General features: G+C 41.9%; 1 protein-coding gene across 9 annotated transcripts in view; it reads left to right on the forward strand.

The window, feature by feature from the left end:
• LOC144693023 (echinoderm microtubule-associated protein-like 5) overlaps positions 1 to 20457 on the forward strand; it is a 182861-nt gene that overhangs the window by 9903 nt on the left and 152501 nt on the right. For 8 of the 9 annotated variants that reach the window (XR_013579443.1, XR_013579444.1, XM_078562291.1 and 5 more), the window contains exons 2-3: positions 10192 to 10351; positions 12310 to 12408. Coding sequence is in view for 7 of the 9 variants with exons in the window: in XM_078562291.1 (XP_078418417.1) it covers positions 10192 to 10351; positions 12310 to 12408 (259 nt within the window). In the remaining 2 variants the exon portion in view is untranslated. The remainder of the gene's footprint in view (positions 1 to 10191; positions 10352 to 12309; positions 12409 to 20457) is intronic. The other variant, XM_078562293.1, reaches the window with a different exon arrangement.

The raw sequence follows: 20457 nt of genomic DNA on the forward strand, positions 1-20457 counted from the left end.
TGCCCACATGACTGCTAATTTTGTCCTGGATTATTGTCACTAAAATGTTTCCCACCATCAAAGTTAGTTGCTGGATTTATCCTTACACATTTGTTCAATCAAGGGTTTAACATTTGCAATTCCTCGAGTGGTGCAGGAAAGTGGGCACCAGGAGGCTGAATCTTGCAAGTTTCAGGTGAAGGGCAAGGAGTAAGAAGTTGCAATGTTAGTGAATTAAGTTATAAGGTTTGAAAAAGAGGGTAGGTCCAAAATTGATAAACTGTGTGTGTGAGGATACTATTACCTGTTAATCTATTCTAATGTATAAATCACTAGAGTGAGATTATGCAGAATAGTGGTTCCCAGTTGTATGCTGCATATTGATCTCGCAGGTGGTGGGACAGCAGACAAAGTGAGTACTTTTTATTTCCTAGTATAGCAGTGGAAATAATGGGGCCAATTTTCATTCAGTGCACTGGAAATACGCTGCCCTGCTCAGGGTTCTTGAGAGTTAGTTGCTAGTGGGAGTATAGATGAACAGAATGTACACTTTTAAGCTGGAAGAATGGCAGCACAGGGAACCTTCTAACGGATGTGAAATGCAATATGTGAAGGATTATGGATCCTCAGGATATTAACAGATTTGCATGGTGTTGGAAAACTGTATCTTTAGCAGAAGGTCTCTGTGTGTGCAAAGAGACAGTGGTAGATAGAAACCGTGTGAAAGCTAGGAGTGACTTTGGAAGAGCAGTAGAAGAACAGAGGATTTGCAGATGCAAGGACCCTGAATTACTGGAAATATCCCATAAGTACGTGGTTCAGGAAATATATGAGGTGGATAGGGACTCATGTGTGGTTCTAAGCAACATTGTTGACATTATGGGGCAAAGGACTGCCAGATGGTAGGAGGGATGTGAAAATCACTTAAATGACAAGAATAAGAGAATGGTAGTAATGGGAAATTGGCTTTCTTGTCAATGTAAATCTGAACTAGAACTCAGGGCATGTTATGAGTGTCTTGTTTTGGACAGCAGACAATCAAGAGCCATTCAGAGACAAGCTATCTCTTGAAAGCTATTGCTTCTGTGTCCCATTCAACAGTATTTCAATCACACATTCTTACCAAGTTAAGTTAAGGATGGCATTAGATTAAAAGAAGAGACTTAATTTTGCAAAGAATTGGTGTAAGTTTGAGGATTGGCAGTCTTTTTAGAAAGCAGCAAAGGGCCTCCAAAAAGTTGAAGGAAAAAATAGAACATGAGCACAAACAAGCCAGGAATATTAAAACAGATTGTAAGAACTTTTACAAGTATATAAAAAGGAGAGTAGCTAAAGAAAGCGATGGTCCCTTAGAGGGAGAGTCAGGAGAAATTATTGTGGCAAGTGAGGAAATGGTAGAGACATTAGGACCATAGCACTTAGGAACAGGAGTAGGCCATTCAGCCCTTTGAACCTGCTCTGCCATTCAATAAGGTCATGGTTAATCTGATTTTAGTCTCAACTCTACTTTCCTGTTTGCCCTCCATAGTCCTTGACTTCCTTGACTATCAAAAATCTATCTAATTCAGCCATGAATAAATTCAATGATCCAGCCTCCACTGCTTTCTGGTGATGAGAATTTCACAGACTAATGACCCTCTTGAGAGAAAAAGAATTCTCCGCATCTCCATCTTAAAAGGGTAGACCTTGTATTCTTAAACTGTGGACCGTAATTGTAGCTTCTCCCACAAGAGGAAACTTCCTCCTGTATCCACCCTCGGGATTTTATATCTTTCAATAAGATCACCTCACATTCTTTAAACTCCAGTAGATATAGGCTCAACCTTTCTTCATTAGGTAAGCCCTTCATCTCAGGAATCAGTCGAGTGAACCTTCTCTGAACTGTTTCTGATGCAATTATATCTTTTTTCAAATATTTCAAATATCTGCCTTGACAGTAGAAGGCACAAGTTACATACCAGGAATGGAGAGTAACCTAGGGGCTAATAAGAGTGAGGAAATTAAGCTAATTAATATCACGAGAAAAAGTATTTGAAAAACTTATGGGATTAAAAACCAACAAAAACCTGATGGCCTACATCCCAGTGTTCTAAAAGAGATAGCTGCAGAGACAGCTGGTTATGTTTTTCCTAAATTCCCTAGATTCTAGAACAGCCCCAGCATACTGGAAGTTAGCAAAAGAAACACTGCTCTGTAAGGAAGGAGAGAGAGAGAGAAAAAACTGGGAACTACAGGTCAGTTAGCCTGACATTGGGAAAGTACTTAGAAAATCATAGTATGATCAGACAAAGTCAACATGGTTTTGCGAAAGGGAAATTGTGTTTGACAAATTTATTATAGTTTTTTGAGGATGTAACTAGTAGGTTAAGTAAAGGGAAATGAATAGTTTGTATACTTGGATTTCCAAAAGACATTTGTTACGGAGCCTCATAAATGGTTAATACAAAAAATAGAAGCTCATGGAATTGGGGCAATATATTAGCATGGGTAGAGGATTGGTTAATGGACAGGGAGCAAAAAATAGACATTTTCCATTTGGCAGGCTGTAACTAGTGGAGTGTTGCAAGGATCAGTACTAGGCCTCTGCTATTTACAACCTATATTAATGGCTTAGACAAAGAGATAGAGAGTAATGTATCCAAGTTTTCTGATGATACAAAGCTCGGTGGGAATGCAGACTGTAAAGAGGACACAGACTGAAAAGAGATCTAGACAGTTTAAGTCAGTGGGCAACAAGGTGGCAAATGGAGTATAATGTAGGGAAGTGTGAGGTTATTCACTTTGGTGGTAAGAATAGAAAAGCAGAGTATTTTTTAAAAGGCATGAAACTTTTAAATGTTGATGTTCAGAGGTTTTTGGGTGTACTCATATGAGAAACACAAAAAGTTAGCATGCAGGTACATCAAGCAATTAGGAAGGCAAATGGTATAACAGTCTTCATTGCAAGGGGATTGGAATAAGAGGATAAGAAGTCTTGCTTCAGTTGTACAGGACTTTGGTGAGAACACATGGAGTAATATGAGCAGTTTTGGTCTCCCATGTTGCATTAGAGGCAGTACAGCAAAAGTTCACCAGATTGGTCCCTGGTGTGAGAAGGTTGTCTTATGATGCAACCTTAGGTTTAGAAGAATGAGGTGATTTCATTGAAACATAGAAGGTCCTGATGGGCTTGACAGGGTAGACACTGAAGTTGTTTCCCCTGGCTAGGGAATCTAGAATACAGAAGGCACAGTCTCAGGATCATTTAGGACTGAGATGAGGAAAAATTTCTCCACTCAAAGGGTTGGTTTGAAAATCTCCGCCCCAGAGTGTTGTGAATGCTGCATTGTTGAATAAATTTAAGGCTGAGGTGGACAGATTTTTGGTGTCTCAAGGAATCAAAGGATATGGAGAGTGGGTGGGAAAGTGAGTTGAAGCCTTGAGATGAGCCATGATCATACTCAATGGCAGAGTAAGCTCGGTGGGCCATATGGCCTACTCCTATTTCGTATGTTTCTTTGTCTCTTTTGTAATTCCATTAAATGCGGACTAATCTTTATTGCATCCTGTAAGAGTTATAATATCCTTGATTATCAGTTTAACCACAAAAAGTGATGACTTGGTAGGACCTTTTGGTAGGAAATTGTATTGCATGTTTGTGTTAAGTGGAAGAAGGCTGAATTCCACATATTTGTGATTAATTGCATGAAGTGCAATTTAATAGCCTCCAATTCGGGGAAAACACTGACAGCACAGTCATCCACTTTGAGTTAATTGCAGTGGAAAAACTGTTTTTGAGTGTATGCGTGTGTGTTTTAAACTTCAACAGAGAAATAACTTATCCATTAGAAAGGCAGAAAAACAAAGTTTGACCATTTCTTCCACGTGGTCAAGCATAATCTGAGTTAATAGAATTCCTTTGTAATGAAGGGATACCATTTCTTTGACAAAACTCTGCAACATGGTACAAAAGCATCATTGCAACAATTGATCAGAGTTCAAATGCCTTTGCCCAAGTAATATGTTAATGGACGTTATGTAATCTGAAAGCTACTAAGTGCATTAAAACTTTAAAGGTTCACTCTAAAAGCCTGTACAATAGCTATAACCACCATTTCATAAATTTTCTAATTACTGAAGTAAAATGATCAATCACAGAGACTGCTTTTAAAATGCTCATTAATACTTTTTCTAGTTAAAAAAAGAAACTAAGTAGCAAAGTGCTCTAAAATCACGCAGGAGTAAAGATGAGTACCCATTGAATGCCTGCCAATGACACAAAAAAATTGCAGCGATAGATGACTTTTTCATTAGCTAATGAAAAAGGATGAAGAGTGATTACAGCCTGAACCCACGGGACAAGGACAATTTGAAGATTATATAGATTGAAGGTATTAATTTAGATAACATCAGTCATTTCTCGCCAACTATGTCTTAAGAGCACGATGCAAATTTTGGCTGACTTCTTGTGGATAGTTGTGACTTGTTACTTTCAGCTGTAATTGTGCGAACTTTGTAAACCTTTGGGGTGTACATTGTTGTACTTAATACTTTGAAAGCATGTTCATTTCCTTTGTTTATCCAGTTTAAAATATTGCAGTTTCTAAATCTGTTGGCTTTAATTTGTTCAGAATTTATATTAAACAAACCAGTTATCTGTCTCTGCAGTTTGGCATCATTAGCAAATTATTCTCTTATTAATTAAAGTGGACAGTGCGGACCATGTTTCATGTAAATTGTGCAGTTGCGCAACAACCCAAAAGTTCTCGTACAAGCCGTGCATATGTCAGTCCTCTTAAATGATCACGCAAAAAAAATTAAAGGCTCCGCGCACTTGATCAAATTGCCCACACGCTCTTTTTTTAAAAATAGGGGGTACGTTGGTGTGGACATTATTCCATCCATTGAAGACTTCGATACTGGAGTGAAATATAACAATGCCTTACGGAATAGCATTGTAGTATCGACAAACAATATGTTGTGCGCAAATGGGAAATCCTTTGGGACCTACCAGAGTACATCTAGACATTTTGTGTAGTTTACACATTAATGAGTATGCCTTTGTTCTAGTATAGTATAGATACTTCTACATTCTCATGAATGATAAATCTCTTGTTTCATGGAAACCTGTTTCCTATTTGTTATTATCTTCCATACTCTGTATGTTGCACCCAGTCTTTTACATACTTAACCCTTTCCAACACTGTGACTTATAATTTTGTTCACTGCTCTACTCCCTGGAATGTGCTCTATTATCCATGAGTTACTGTTTCACGCCACTATTGTTTAACAGTAACCATGCTGAATTCTATCATGTGTCCAGCATAAGAATAGTACAGGTACTACTCAGTGATTTAATCTAATGACATCCTAAATAGCAGAGGGCCTGTAATTGACCATCAAAATATTAAAACTTTGTGGCATCTCATTGGTCTTACTGTACATCAGTGCCAATTTGAAAAAAATTAATGAGCATGACTCATTACAGTGAAGTGAATATTCTGGAACCACATGAGGGCAGAATTTTACAGCCCCTGCAGGCATGTTTGCAGTCAGGGCATCTTGTAAAATTCTGCGGGTGACTTCCCACAGCCTACCCACCTGCCCTGATCTTGCTACGATTTTACGGGTGGCGTGTGGGGGCCTAGGATGGCCCACCTGCTGTCAACACAATTGAGGCCTTTGTGGCCAATTGGTGGCTTCTTTCTTAGTACTCTGGCTGCAATTTTTGGGTGCTTCCTTTATGGGCCCCATAGCGAGAAATTAGTTTTGTGAAACATTTTGAGACGTTTCTATGTGAAAAGGCATTAAATTTATATGTATTGTGTTTGACAATGGATTTTCAAAGCAAAACATTTAGATTACTTGGAAACTAGTTGAAAGCATACTGCTTATATATAGTTTAGCTAATATAGTTTGTGAAATTAGAGTTATCTGATTTGGTGAATGTATCTCTGACAAAAGTGCAGCATTTTACCTAGTTTTTCGTAACAATGAATCAAGAAATAAAAGTACCAGTTGCAGTCAGAAATGCGTCCCCAGATTTATTCAGTGTAAAAGTCCCATTGCCTCTTAAAACTTGAGGGAGTCACATTAAAGCCACTCGTATTAACATAACGCCAAAAACGTAACAAATGTCGCAAGGCTTTCCCAAATAGGCATAAGGAAAATGGAAACTCAACTGGAAAGGGGTTGATTAGGAAGGATAACCCAAGATCTTGAGGATTTTATAAATGCTGATAGTGGTGGTGAGGCAAGAGGTTTATGCAAGTCGTTCCTAAGAGGGGGATTGAGGTGATGAAAGCTTTGCTTTGGAGGAGAAGCAAAGAATATCAGAGAAACTGAGCATTTGGGAGGAGATAAAGGTTGGCGAAGACTAGAACTAGAGTGGAGAAATGCAAAGATTCTGAGTTTAATACATGGAATTTGAGCTGCCATTGTAGGTCAGCAGAAAGAGATGATGGGTGAATACTTAGCTTATGTTCTGTAGAAGTTTGGATCGTTGGAGTTTGTGTTGAGGACATAACACAACAGCCATACACATAACTGAACATAAATTACATTTGAAATTAGTGGTTGGGCAGCCAGTTATTCAAATCCAGGAATCGCTGGCAGTTGTTTTGGGAGGTATTAAGGTACTGCATGTGCCCACAGGTTGAGTTGTGTGAGTTGAAACTTTCAAAGGAAGCTAGATTAGACTAACTAGCTAACCCCTACACTACAGAAGAGTACAAGGAACAAGAATTATGCATATACAAGTTTAAATGCATATAACTTATGACCATTTAGTTTAATTTAAGGAGCTGATCAGTTTAACTTATATTGAAAATATATTTCATATGCCTTCATCATTTGGTCTGAAAGCTTGCTTGTCAGTTAAGTCTGAAATGAGGTCCAATGTGATGCCTTTGAGTTTGAACTGTGAAGGTATGAGAGATTTAGTAGCTAAAACACTTTTTTACAGAAAGTTTTAAGGTTGTTATCTTGGGTGTGTGGCTAATCAGGGTCAATGAAGATGCACTTGAGGCTCTGAGGCATAAAGAATTTACTTGACATTAGTCTAAAGATGTAGTCTGAAGAATTTAGGCAACAAGAACAGAACAGATCCAACAACATAATGGTGCCAATTGATGGAGGTCACAAAGATCAAAAACGGAATTGTAAATGAGCAGAATAGTAGGTTACAATATTACAATGGGCCAATACAGTATTACAATAAAATGTGCAATCTCAGACAGTTGCATAATATAACTTCTAAGCTTGACCTTCAGCTGAATTTTCTGCCAAAGTAACGAAGGAGGAGCACAAGATAGAGAAAGGAAAAAAAAAGCATGAAGCAATAAAGGAATGTGGATTTAAGAGCAACAAAGCAACACAACAACTTGTTTTTATATAGTGCAGTTATTGTTGAAAAGTGCCCCAAGGTGGCATCAAGACAAGCCCAAAGACCAGGCAGAGCTTGGCCATCATACTGTTAATCTGGCAGAAAGGAAAACCCATCGACAGTGAGTCCAGTAGGTGGAGAAAGAAGATGCATTAATGAGGATTCTTTATCACTCAGGGCATTCCAAAGCACTTCACTGCCAATGAAGTACTTTTGAAGTGTAGCCACTAATGCAAGGAAATGTAACAACTAGTTTGCGCACTGCAAAATCCCACAAACAACATCGAGATAAGTAATCAGATAATATATTTTAAAGATGTTGGTAGAAGTACAAATATCGACCAAGGTACGAACAGAACTCCCCTGTTGCTCATCGAATAGTGTCATGTCCACTTGAGAAGGTAGATGGGACCTCGGTCTAATGGCTCATTGAAATATGGCAACTGCAACATTAACACTTTACTAGTGTTGTACTGCAATCTGCATAATGTGTCCTGGTGTCATGATTGGGGCTTGAACTCTCAATCATCTGTCCCCAAGGCATGAGTGTTACCATTGAGCCAAAGCTGAGGATTAGAGATAATTTAGCTTATAATTCTCAGAATAGTTTTATACAATTTAGTTGAATACCAAATTTTAAGGAAGACGATATTTAAGCTTTTAAATTACTAAAAATATGCTGAACATAGAATGAAGAAATTTGGACTGAAATCTAATGTGATGACAGTGAAATGGCTTCTTTTGCATTGATCTAGAAGTTGGTCACATTTGATCAATTGCATGAAAGGAATGTTACCATGGAGAGGAATGAAAGCAAAGGAGCAGGAAATAAGACCAATAAACAGGGTCAATTATTTTTGGAAGAGAGATGTTTGTGTGGTATACTTGGTACTTGGGTGGTTGATTTTGTGTAAATAGACTACACAACCTTTTCCATCATCTGATGTACCTGATTAGTGAGATGATAACTCATTGTTTCTGCTACCAATGAGGCGTAGTGTAGGTGAATACGTGGTCAGGCTTTCCAATATAAGTTTAGCCAATCTAGTTAAGTACATATTCCACTATATTTCCATCCTCAATAATCTTTCCAGGCTATGCTTCTCTTGTAAATGTTAATGGGCATAATACTCAATGGCTGTGTAGCAATTCAAGTGGTGAGAACTCTAAAAGTGTTTGAAATACTCTTTTGTCAGAAAACAACAAATTTGGTAATATTCTGTCTTGGCCCTTTTGGTCCTGCTTTCTATACTAATTTGCTTGTAAATTTATTAATAGATGTGAGCATTGTTATGATGTGGCAGATGATGTGTGCCAGACGGATCAAATCCACAAGGGAAATGTGATCAATGGGTCACAACTGTTTTGCAATTTGTATTTTATTTCAAGATGTGTGCCTTGAATTCATAAGTATTAGGACTACCATGATCTCAGGTTTTTACAAAACTAAATTAACCATTTATTAACAAAAGAGAAGATTTCAAGCATGCACAAGTCTACAAATTAGTATGATAATAGCTCCTAAAACCCCTAATTAATCTGACTCCCAGTTACACCTCCATTAAGGCAACAGTAAAACAAATAGATTTAAACAGACCCAGGCAAAGCAACACAATACCCTGGACAGTCACATTCAAAATGAGTTTTCTCAGCTTTGGTTCCTGTTGACAGCAACTTGATCCATAGAAGCTAGAGGCTTTTCACACTTGTGTTAGATCTTAGAATTCCTTCTTCTTTGAAACATAGCCTCATCTCCTTTATACATGTTTCTCCCTTTTTAATGCAAATTCCATTGTTCCCATATGTCTTTGCAACTTTACTTTACTCATAATATAAATCTTTCACAGTACTAATTTTATCAGTAACCTTTGGGGAAAAAATAAACACACTGTTTGGCTTAGCTTCTTCTGGCTAGGTGTAACATCTTACCATCCCTTTGAAATTCAGACTACTCTAATTTATCTAAAAATGCTAATTTTCCTTATACCTCACGTTCTAGAACTTGATGTTTACGTATTTAGCATTTCAAATCCAGCCACTTTTTGTTAACTCAAAGTCTCCAGACCAGCTGTCTCCAAATCAATTAAATCCCCCCCAACACACACACATTAACACAGAGAAACTAATTCAAACCCCACTATTAACCCACTTTTACAATAAATCAGAATATTATGAAAATTATTATTTTCATGTCTAGCATTGCTGGCAAGGTCAGCATTTACTGCCCATTCCTAGTTGTCCTCATGAAGATGGTAGTGGGCTACCTTCTTGAACCAGTGCAGTCCATGTGGTGTAGGTAGACTCTCAGAGCTGTTAGGAAAATATTTCCATAATTTTCACCCAGCGATAGTAAAGGAACAGCAATATAGTTCCAAGTCAGGATGTTGTATGACATGGAGGGGAACTTCCAGGTAGTGGCATTCCCATGCACCCTGTTGCCTTTTTCTGTTTAGATGGTAGAAGTTGATTTGAAAGCTGCTTTTGAAAGAGCCTTGGCGAGTTTCTCCTGTGTGTCTTGTAGATGGTATGCGGTGCTGCCACTCCAGTTCGCCACACTTCTGACTTAGCATGTGTGTTTATGTGCCAGTAAATTACTCTACCAGATGGTTCATCTGAAGATGGTATGGCGTAGCACAGACCAGAGTTTTTTTTTTAGTTGGCATGGTTCCTATATTTGGGAGAGTAGCTGAGACACAAAAACAGCCGCTAGTCAGACAAGACCTCTTTTGGGAACCCAATGAATATGAACACTTATAGCAATGCTTTAGGCCATATTTCTTGCACTTATGAACATGTCAGTTGCTGTTTTCAATTACATTTTTAAAAAAATATTTTTGTACCATCCACAGCTTAGCACTGCACCCAGAACGAACTTTAGTTGCAACAGGACAGGTGGGAAAGGAGCCGCATATATGTGTGTGGGACACCTACAATGTGCAGACGATATCAATCCTGAAAGATGTGCACACACATGGAATAGCCTGCTTGGCCTTTGATCATGATGGCCAGGTGAGTAAATTGTATGCTAGTTTGACTTTGTTGGTTTGCACCATGTCAAATATTTGTATGATAAAATGGACTTTGAGAACCTTGGATTGATATTAGCTGGTGAAAGAAATATGAAGTTTTTACATACTATTTTATAATAAAGTTATATTTTATGAATTAAATCTTCATATTTTTATCAAACTGATATTGTGTTGTGTTGCTTGCACTCAATGTTTTGTTAGATAAATTAGCTTACTTTTTAGAGCTACTTCTCTTTGGTCTATGTCTGTGTGCAACAAATTATGTTCATTAATGCATCCTCCATGTTATTTTAGAAAAGAAGTCTAAGCCAATGTGATGACATTGACTACCTGCCTTTCTTTGCTGTGCCATGTCACCAGTGCTTCTCATGGAGCAGTCCAAGATTTTTTTTTTCTTCGGCCATCATGGTTTTTCCCATACAGTTGCACTCTATATTACTGATAATTGACACTTGCATTGAATTATTGTTCAAAATATCTGTTAACATTCTTGAAACAGAAAGGTAGCTCACAGTTCCTGTATGATTGCAATACAACTATAATATGGCTTCTGACTGGTAATTTTGTCTATCTGTGTACCTGTATGTTTCCAAGCTCGGCATTGATTGCCTCAATTATCCTAGATGTAGAAAGAACTTAACAATCTTTGTCCTTTTCTAATTTCCAGGATAGTTCTGATATTCAGAGGGTTTCCCAATCCTTTTTTACATATATATCTGGCGATTCAGGTATAATCAACACAATAGGGATGAGTCCAGTCTATTTCAATCACCTGCATTAATAGTCACATGCTTTCCTTTCGGTAGTAAAACCAAACTTCAGTTGAATTTCAGACAGTTGAACCACAAATAAGTGTATATAAATTGTAACGACCATCACCATCCCTCATCTTAGTCATGGTTGCAACTCGACTAGGTTGAAATGTCAATTAAAGGACACTGGACCTTTGCTCTTTGGATGTCAGCGGCATAAATGCTTAAGTTTAGCTAGTTCTTTATGTAATTTGTCTTTTACTTTTAACATGTAACAACTGATTTGGGCATCTGAAGACATCAGTGATTAATTCCATCAGTTATAGCTTGGTTACTAATGTTGGAATTAACCTAGTGACGTTCTCCACATACTTTGGCCATAATGGATAAGATTCTTTGACTCTTTACACCTACATTACTGTGCTCTGTGTTTTGAGATTAAAGTCATTTTCTTTGTCACTTAGACGACCATCCACTAATGCCTCTGATGCATCCTCAGAACTACCACGTACCCTTTTTCTGAGGACAGAACTGTAGATTCCAGACTCTGGAGGCTTGATTTCTATAGTGATTGCTCAAAGTGTCTGTCCTCTTTATGGTGTAGGATACAAATGGTTTAGTTTTGTTAATTTTCCTAATCTTGTCACTGTAAATGTTTAAAGTATTTTGTGGATCCTGTTATCGTGAGCTATGCTCTACTTCTACTTCTACTTCTCAAGCAGGTACAATAAAAATTTAATTTAAATATTTTGAGTAGTAATAGGATCAGACCTAAAATAATATGAAATGTTTGGAATTGTGGAGGAAAAGAATTTCCATACAACTAACCATGTATGTATTTTCTGTGCTGTATTGTAATACTTCAAAAAGTCTAGTGTTAGACTTTGAATAGTAAGTTACAAGGTTTCATGCTAATACCAAATACCCACTGAAACTTGTTTTTTAGCTTATAAATTATAAACTGGCTTTATGGAATACTTTTTCATTAAAGGAATATTCCCCTCTGGATGGAAAATGGAAGTCTGCTGTTTTTGGTTAGTTATAGTGGGTTTGAGTGGGATTATAGATCCTCTGTAAAAGATGATTAAGAAGGTGCTTTGTGGGAGGGGAGATTTATTAAATTTTGTTATCCAACAGAAAAATGAGAGATTTTCCTAATTTCTGCTTTTTTTCCCCCCCTTCACAGCGTTTGGTATCTATTGGTCTGGATTCCAAAAACACTATTTGTGTTTGGGATTGGAAGAAAGGAAGAGTTCTAGCTACTGCAGCAGGACACACAGATAGGGTAACTGTCTTTGTATGTCCTTCCTTAACAAATACTATGCAGGAAAGTTCAGAGGATAAACCATATAAATAAATTTCACAAATTTAAATAAGAACTTAGAAATGTTGGGAGAAAGTCATAAATTCATTTACCAGAGTATACTCTGACTACATAAATAGTGGGGTCTTGAACTTGACCAATAGGAGAACAGAATGAAGTTCATTTCCAAAAAGAGAAAATTCAGAACTGATTCTGGTCTACACTTACACATCTCTTAGTAGGTTACAGAGTAGCATTAGTTTAAGGTTCTTCAAATCTCTGGAGCAATAATTAAGGGATACTATTTCATTTGGAGATTAGAATTAACAGTTTACTCCTTGACTCTTTATGTGTAAAAAATACAGTAATTTGAATTAAGCAGTTATGAAGTGATAGATTTTGGCAGGAATAATGAGGAGAGGCGATTTAGACTTGTGTGATTTGGTTTATTTGGGGTGGAATTTTCCCAGATTTGCATTAAGTGCAGTAGCACGTTTTACCCGCCGGCCGCAATGGTGGATTTTCATGCCATATCATCCCAAACCCGCGTATCATTATTTATGCACTCCCGGGAAACACACCATTTCCTTGGCGGGCGGGCTCTCATTCACCAACCGGGCACCAAGCTGGGCGCTATGTTTAAAGTCCAGCCACAAGCACAGCGCTCATTGTTTCCAGCTGCACAGAAAACATGGAAAAAAGACTGCAAACCCCCACCCTTCAACGACGGCTCCCTTGAGTGACTGCTGGATGCCGTGGAGGCCTGCCGGGATGTCCTGTACCTCTGCTCTGGCCGCACGATGGGCAGCAATGTAACCAATCCAGCTTGGGGAGGCGGTGGCAGCGGTGGTCATTACCAATGCCCTTCAAAAGCAGACAGCCACCCAGGGATGCTGTAAGGGATGAATGGTCTCCTCCGTTCTGCCAGGGTAAGTCACTCTTCTCATCACTCACTAACCCATCACACATCCATAGGGATTTTTTTTTTATTCATTCGATGTGGGCATCACTGGCTAGGCCAGCATTTATTACCCATTCCTAATTGCCCTTGTTCAGAGGGCATTTAAGAGTCAACCACATGTAGGCCAGACCAGGTAAAGATTTCCTCCCCTAAAGGACATTAGTGAACTAGATAGGTTTTTATGATAATCAACAATGGTTTCATGGTCATCATTAGAGTTTTAATTCCAGATTTTTATTGAATTTAAATTCCATTATCTGCCATAGTGGGATACAAACCCAGGTCCCCAGATTACCAGTCCAGTGATAATACCACTATGCCACTGCCTCCCCCTCACTCACTGCTAGTTTAAGGGACATCACCATTCATTCTGATGAAGAGCCATACGGACTCGAAATGTCAATTGTGTTCCTCTCCGCAGATGCTGTCAGACCTGCTGAGTTTTTCCAGCTATTTTTGTTTTTGTTTCAGATTTCCAGCATCCACAGTATTTTGCTTTTATCACCATTCACTCTCTCACTAACACCGCCATTGTCCTCATCCTGTCCATAGGACTACTCACTACCCATACAGGCCAGGCATACTTATCATTTAGCCTGGCAGGCATCTTGCTTAAACTATCTCCATCTCTATCTGTGCAGGACAAGCTGGCACACAACGAGAGAGAGGTTGCAGACCGGTGGCGGAATGCCCAAAGTCAAGATCCTCACGGACTTTGAAAACAGCTATCCAGCTGGCAGACTATGATCTGGACCATTCCTGTGCTGACAGTGAGGTCGGCACTGCTCTATCAAGTGAGGATCCAGCAGTGCAATATCCATCAGACAACCATGCTGTGAGTGATGTATCCTGTTTCAAAGGCCACTGCCATGCACTAATTATCTCTCCTTTCACAAGCATATCTACCAAACAGCCGACAGTCCATGACTCGGGGCCTCCAATCAAGCCCCAAAGAAACCTCTGGAGAGGAATCTGGAGGCACCCTCCCTGAAGTCCCATCACAGCGCTCACCGACACCCTCCACCAGCGCAGAGACATGCACCTCAGTGGCACCTAGCTTTAGAGCAGCCCCAGGATCACAATCTGGTGAGCGCATCACACTGTCTGATCCACAACAGGAGGCGGCAGGGACTTCCCAGGTCCCCAGAACTCAGAGGACTGCTGGAGGCCAGAACGTAGCTGAGTCCGAGTCAGATGACGAGCCTCTGGACTCGGTCAGGCCACAGTTGCTGGAGCTGCAAAGGCAAGCTTGGGAACATCAGGAAGGGATGTCCGCTGCATTCCTCAGATTGCAAGGCATGATGGAGGAGGCTGTACGCCTTCAGGCTGAGGTGATAGTACCGGCATGCCAACGCACCAACACTGGTAGGGTGGTGGCCGCCATGGAGACCTTGGTGCAGGACTTCGCTCCTGCATTGCTGCACGGGCTCAACTACATTGCTGATGTCATAGTTGGCCTCCAACAGTGTGTGTGCGAGAGGGGTGCCGGGCAGCTTGCAAGGAGTCAGCCTGGGTACCCATAGGGAGGAGGATCAGCAGGTGAACACTCCAGGCCCATCCATCCAGGTGACTCCGGGAGTGTCCAGCCAATCCGACTCTACTCTTCCTGTGACCTCAGCAGCTCCAGCTCCACAGGCTGAGGAGGGTGCCACTACAACACAGCATGACCCTGAAAGCAGGCAGGGGCCCTTCGTCTCTGCCCTTCAGAGGACACCTGCCAAAGTCATCACAGACAGAACATCACAGTCAGCAGGCTGCCTCCACCTCCGCTGTGGATGTCCAGAGAGCAACAATATGTAGCGGCAGGGTTAGGAAGGTTAGGGAGAATTAGCTGCACAGCCTGGGCACGGGTGTTAATCATGTGTACATACTGTTCACTAATGTCAATAAATTCCCAAGAATGTCTCCCTGTCTATGGCTCTTTGTTCTGATGAGCAGTGTTCTTGTCACTCAGATGTGAAACCTTTCTGCACAAGATAAAGGCAGGTGTCTCAGTCCAGGGCCTCTTCCCCGTGTTCTTGGCATCCTTCAAACTAAAATGATTGTCGGCCTTACCTCGGCAGGCCTGTCATTGCTGCCAGAATGTAGTGGGCAGGTGCCACAGAGTTCTCTCATTCTCTCGATATGCTCTCAGCACCATTAAGGAGGGGCTGTCCCCCATCTCTTTAGCATCTGTGACCACTGATGCTGTGCTCCAGCTCCTGAAGGGCTATGGTGCTGAAGTTGGACACAGCATCAGAACTTCTAAAGTTTCATGGCTGCGTCTATATGATAAGACCCTGATCACGGAGGGCAAGCGAGCTGCCCTCGGCCAGATAGGAGTCAAACGTTCTCAGAGGCTGTGTGAAGAGCTACGGAGTGTCCTCACTGCATGTCATCATCCTCCTGCAATCGAGCAATTATTAGGGCCTCCACTGCATCTCCATGCCAGGAGCATTCTCACAGAGGGCCATAAGCCAGACTGGAGTCAAATGTTCACAAATGCAATGTATGATCTATGGGGTCACCTCACTGCATGTTGTCATCATCCTCCACAAATCTAGCAGCTATGAGGGTCTCCCAAGCTTGCCTGCCTCATCTAGCCAGTGCGAGGGCCTAATCCCCGTCATCATCACATCCGTGGACCTCCTCAACCTCATCCCCATTGCTGTCCTCCTCATTGGAGGAGACCTCCAGCTCCTTCATCTCCTCCTCAGTCAGCTTGTCTCCCCGTTGCAGTGCCAGGTTGTAAAGGGCGCAGCAGACGATGACGATGCATGACACCCTCTGCGGACTGTATTGCAGGGTTCCACCAGACCGGTCCAGGCAGCGGAAACTCATCTTCAGCATCCAGATGGTCTGCTCCACCAAGTTGCGAGCTGCAGCATGAGCCTCATTATAGCATCAATCTGCTGTAGTCTGAGGCTGCTGCACGGGTGTCATCAGGCACAGCCTCTGTGGGTAGCCCTTGTCCCTGAGGAGCCATCCCTGCAGCTTCTGTGGACCCTAGAAGACTCTGGGCCTCTGTGACTAACTGAGGATGTAGGTGTCATGCACACTCCCTAGAAACCGTACGCATACCTGCACAATGCATTTCTTGTGGTTGCATACCAGCTGCACTTTCAGTGAGTGGAATCCCTTGCAGTTGGTGTTGTCCACCATGTGTAGCGGCGGAGACCTGAGCACCACAAGGGTACAGTCAATCACACCTGTGGGAATCCCGAGATCCAGGAGAATCCAATGGCCCTTGCATCCTGGCTGTCACGGGCGAAATGCACAAAGTTGTGTGTCCTTGAAGATGGCATCTGTGACCTCGTGGATGCATTTGTGGGTGGCAACTTGTGATATCCCACAGAGGTCACCTGTGGAGCCCTGAAGGGAGTCACTGACGTAGAAATTGAGTGCCTCAGTCACTTTCACAGCCGCTGGCAGTGAATGCTATCCATGTCCCCTTGGTGCCAATCCTGCAGTAAGTGGTAGATGTGAGTCACCAGGTTCATAGGCATGCACAGTTGTAAGTGACACTGGTTCTCGGTCATCTACAGGAATGACAGGCAGCGCCTATAGACCCTGGGTGTCATTAGCCGCTGACCAGCCACGGCTCGCTATCGCTCCTGGGTAGTGTGTGCAGGAGCCCCTGCTGCCCCTTCTTCCTGAGGTTGTTGCTCTTGCCTTTGCATGGCCAGGAGCCTCAGTCACTCTCCCCTCCGTCTTCTCTGCTATCTGTCAGCTATCAGGCATACAGCTGGGTCACCATGCTCCACACTCCTGATGTGGTCCTCCTGCAGCATGAAAGAGAGAGAGAGAGAGAGATGTGGTTAGCATGGCTGTATTTAGCATCTTTCCTGGCCCTGTGTGACCGCCCCTTAATGCTTCCTGGAGAATGCTGGCCACCCCTCAGATGTCCACTCATGAATGCGCTTAATGGCTGCCCTGTCAGCCTGCGCCATGGGGGAGACTGCTTCTAACCGGGATGCTGAGATTGCAAGGGGCTGTGAGTGCCTCCAGCAGTGACTGCTACATGGCCAGCGTTGGCGAGGAGATTGTGTAACGTGTACAGTCCAACTACTTTCCAGTCCAGTAAAGTGGTCACGGACTCGCAGCCTGTGCTGGGAGGAATGGGGAACGGGTAAGGTCTGGAGCGCTTGATGGCACTCGGTGTCTCCATGTTGCTTGCATGGGTGGGCAAGCAGTCCGACCCCAATCATATCACGGTGGCTGCGCCTGAACTGTCTCAGTTGCAGAGGAATGGTCAGTTTATGCAGGTGTCCCCACTGCGTGGCCACTTCCCTCACCTATCCTGCCCCCCCCATCTCGATTTCTTGTGCACGGGATCCAACGCCAGGGCAGCAGTTGCCCCGCCCCAACAACAGTCGCCTCCGCTACTGAGCAGCAGTTGCCCTCGGACACCCCCCTATCCCCTTGACAACAGTTGCCTCCAAGGCAGGGTGGCCCTTCACCCTGGCTCCTGGCGCCCTTGAAGCCTGCAAACCATCAGGCTACCCTGGCGAGCTCTGCAGAATGATGCTGTTCACTCACCTCCACTTCCCCCAGAGTGAATGCTGCCAAGTGCACGCCACCTGTGTGCTGTTGTGAAACACATCGACGTGATTTCCTGCTGACGTGGACGGATGATCCGGCAGGGGTCCAAGAGCCTGGCGGGATGGCCTTTTAATGATCTGCTGATGTATTACAATGAGCTCCCCAAGGACCACTGGTGGGAAACGCATCCCGCCATCAGCAGGCTGAGCAGATGATCACGACCTGCCTTCCTGCTGTCGTGAAACTGATCATAATGTATTGTCTGCACATGCCACCTATCATGCCTGCTGCCAGTGGGCATGGCAAAATTCCGCCCATGGCGTTTAGGAATAGAATGACCTCAGAGCTTAAGTTCACAAACTTTTGGTGGCAGAACATGTTGAGAAGACTGTATCCTTTTTTTAAAAAAAAAGCATCCTTCAAATCATTAAAAGTGGTATAAAGTGCAAACACAAGGAAGTTATGCCAGACCTTTATGGAACAGGAGTTGGCCCCAGCTGGACTACTGTGTTTAAGTTTAGGCATCACACTTTAGGGTGTCCAGGCCTTCAAAATGGCTCAGAAAAGGTTGACTGGAATGATACTAGGGATGAGAAACTTCAGTAATGTGGAGAGACAGGAGAAGCTGGGGTTGTTCTTGGAGCAGAGAATGTAGAGGGAAGATTTGATGGTGTTCAAAATCATGAAGGGTTTTGATAGCATAAATGAGGAGGAACTGTTTTCAGTAGGAGAAGATCAATAATCAGAAAACACTGATTTAAGGTGAATTGGCAAAAGAGTGAGAGGCATTTTTACTCAGCAAGTCTTTTGATCTGGAATACATAGGCTGAAAGGGTGATAAAAGCAAATTCAGTAGGAACTTTCAAAAGGGAATAGGGTAAATGCTTGAAGGCAAACCATTTACAGGATTCTAGGGAAAGAGCAAGGAAGTGGGACTAATTGTGCCTCTTTAGTAGATATATCCAATGGGCTGAAAGGCCTCTTTCTGTGCTCTATCATTCTTTGATTTCTACTGTGGTAAATTAAATTATGTACCTGAATTAGGAGGAGTAGACTATATATTGAAGATGGCACCGTGGTGATTTGGTGGGTGGGGTGGAATTCACAAGATTTCTGCCTTTCGAATGCTACAAACAGTCTGTGCGCTGCAGTTTTATAGCTTGTCTGTTTGTAACTCCGTGAAGTGATTTACATACGAACACACAAATATATGAATTAGGAACAGGAGTAGCCATTTGGCTCCTTGACCCTGCTCTGCCATTTGATAAGATCATGGCTGAACTGATTATGACATCAACTTTCCCGTCTATTCCCTATATCATTTGAGTCCCTTGTCAATCAAGAATCTATCAACTCAGTCTTGAAAATATCCACTTCCACTGATCTCTGGGGAAGAGAATTCCACAGACTAACGACCCTCCAAGAAAAAAATTCTCCTTCTCCCCATCTTAAATGGGAGACCCCTTATTTTTAAACTGTCCCCCTAATTCTAGTGTCCCCCATAAGGGGAAACATCCTTTCAACATCCACCCTGTCAAGTCCCCTCAGTATCTTTATACGTTTCAATAAGAACGCCTCACATTCTTCTAAACTCCAATGGATACGGGAACAACCTATCCAATGTTTCCTCATGAGATAACCCTTTCATCCAGGAATCAGTTGAGTGAAGCTTCTCTGAACTGCTTCTAATTATATCCTTTCTTAAGTAAGAAGACCAAAACTGTACACAGTACTCCATATGGGTGATCTTGCCAGCAACGGCAGCAAAACCTCCCTACTTTTATATTCTATTCCCCCTTGCAATAAACAACATTCCATTTGCCTTCCTAATCACTTTCTGTTCCTGGATGCTACCTTTTTGTCAATCATGTACCAGGGCACCCAATTCCCTCTGTACTCCAGATTTCTGCAATCTCTCTCCATTTAAATAATATGTTGTTTTATTATTGTTCCTGCCAAGGGCAATCTCATATTTTCCCACTTTATACTCCATCTGCCAAATTTTGCCCACTCACTTAACCTATCGATATCCTTTTGAGACTCCTTATGCCCTCTTCACAAATTCTTTGTGCCATCAGCAAATTTAGCAATCATACATTCGGTCCCTTCATCCAAGTCATTGATATAGATTGTAAATAAAAAGTTGTTTGGTAGTACAGAACTTGAGTATTGCTGAAAAAAGACACATGTTGTTGAAGCTTTTTGTCCTGCACTCATCAGGACAATTTGCAAGAGTACTAAATGTGAAGAGAACAACAATTTATACTTTGAGAAGAGAGTGTTGATTGTTTGGCAAGTGAACTCGGATTGGTAGAGGTGTTGCCATGGGGAATGCACCAGTTAACTAATGGCTGACAGTTAACTGCCAAGCTTTCTTTGACTTCAAGCCAGGCAGGTTGACTGATTGGTCAAGGCATTGCCCTGTGGAATGATCCAGAATGGCTGTCGCCTATCTTGTTTAGTTGAAACAGGTGTAATCTGTGTACATGTTCTTTCTGTCTGCAAAGAATTGGGCCCTGTGATTTAATATATGTGGCTTCCAGCCCATG

Source organism: Cetorhinus maximus, chromosome 18 (assembly GCF_964194155.1).
Source record: "Cetorhinus maximus chromosome 18, sCetMax3.hap1.1, whole genome shotgun sequence".
Lineage (NCBI taxonomy): Eukaryota > Metazoa > Chordata > Chondrichthyes > Lamniformes > Cetorhinidae > Cetorhinus > Cetorhinus maximus.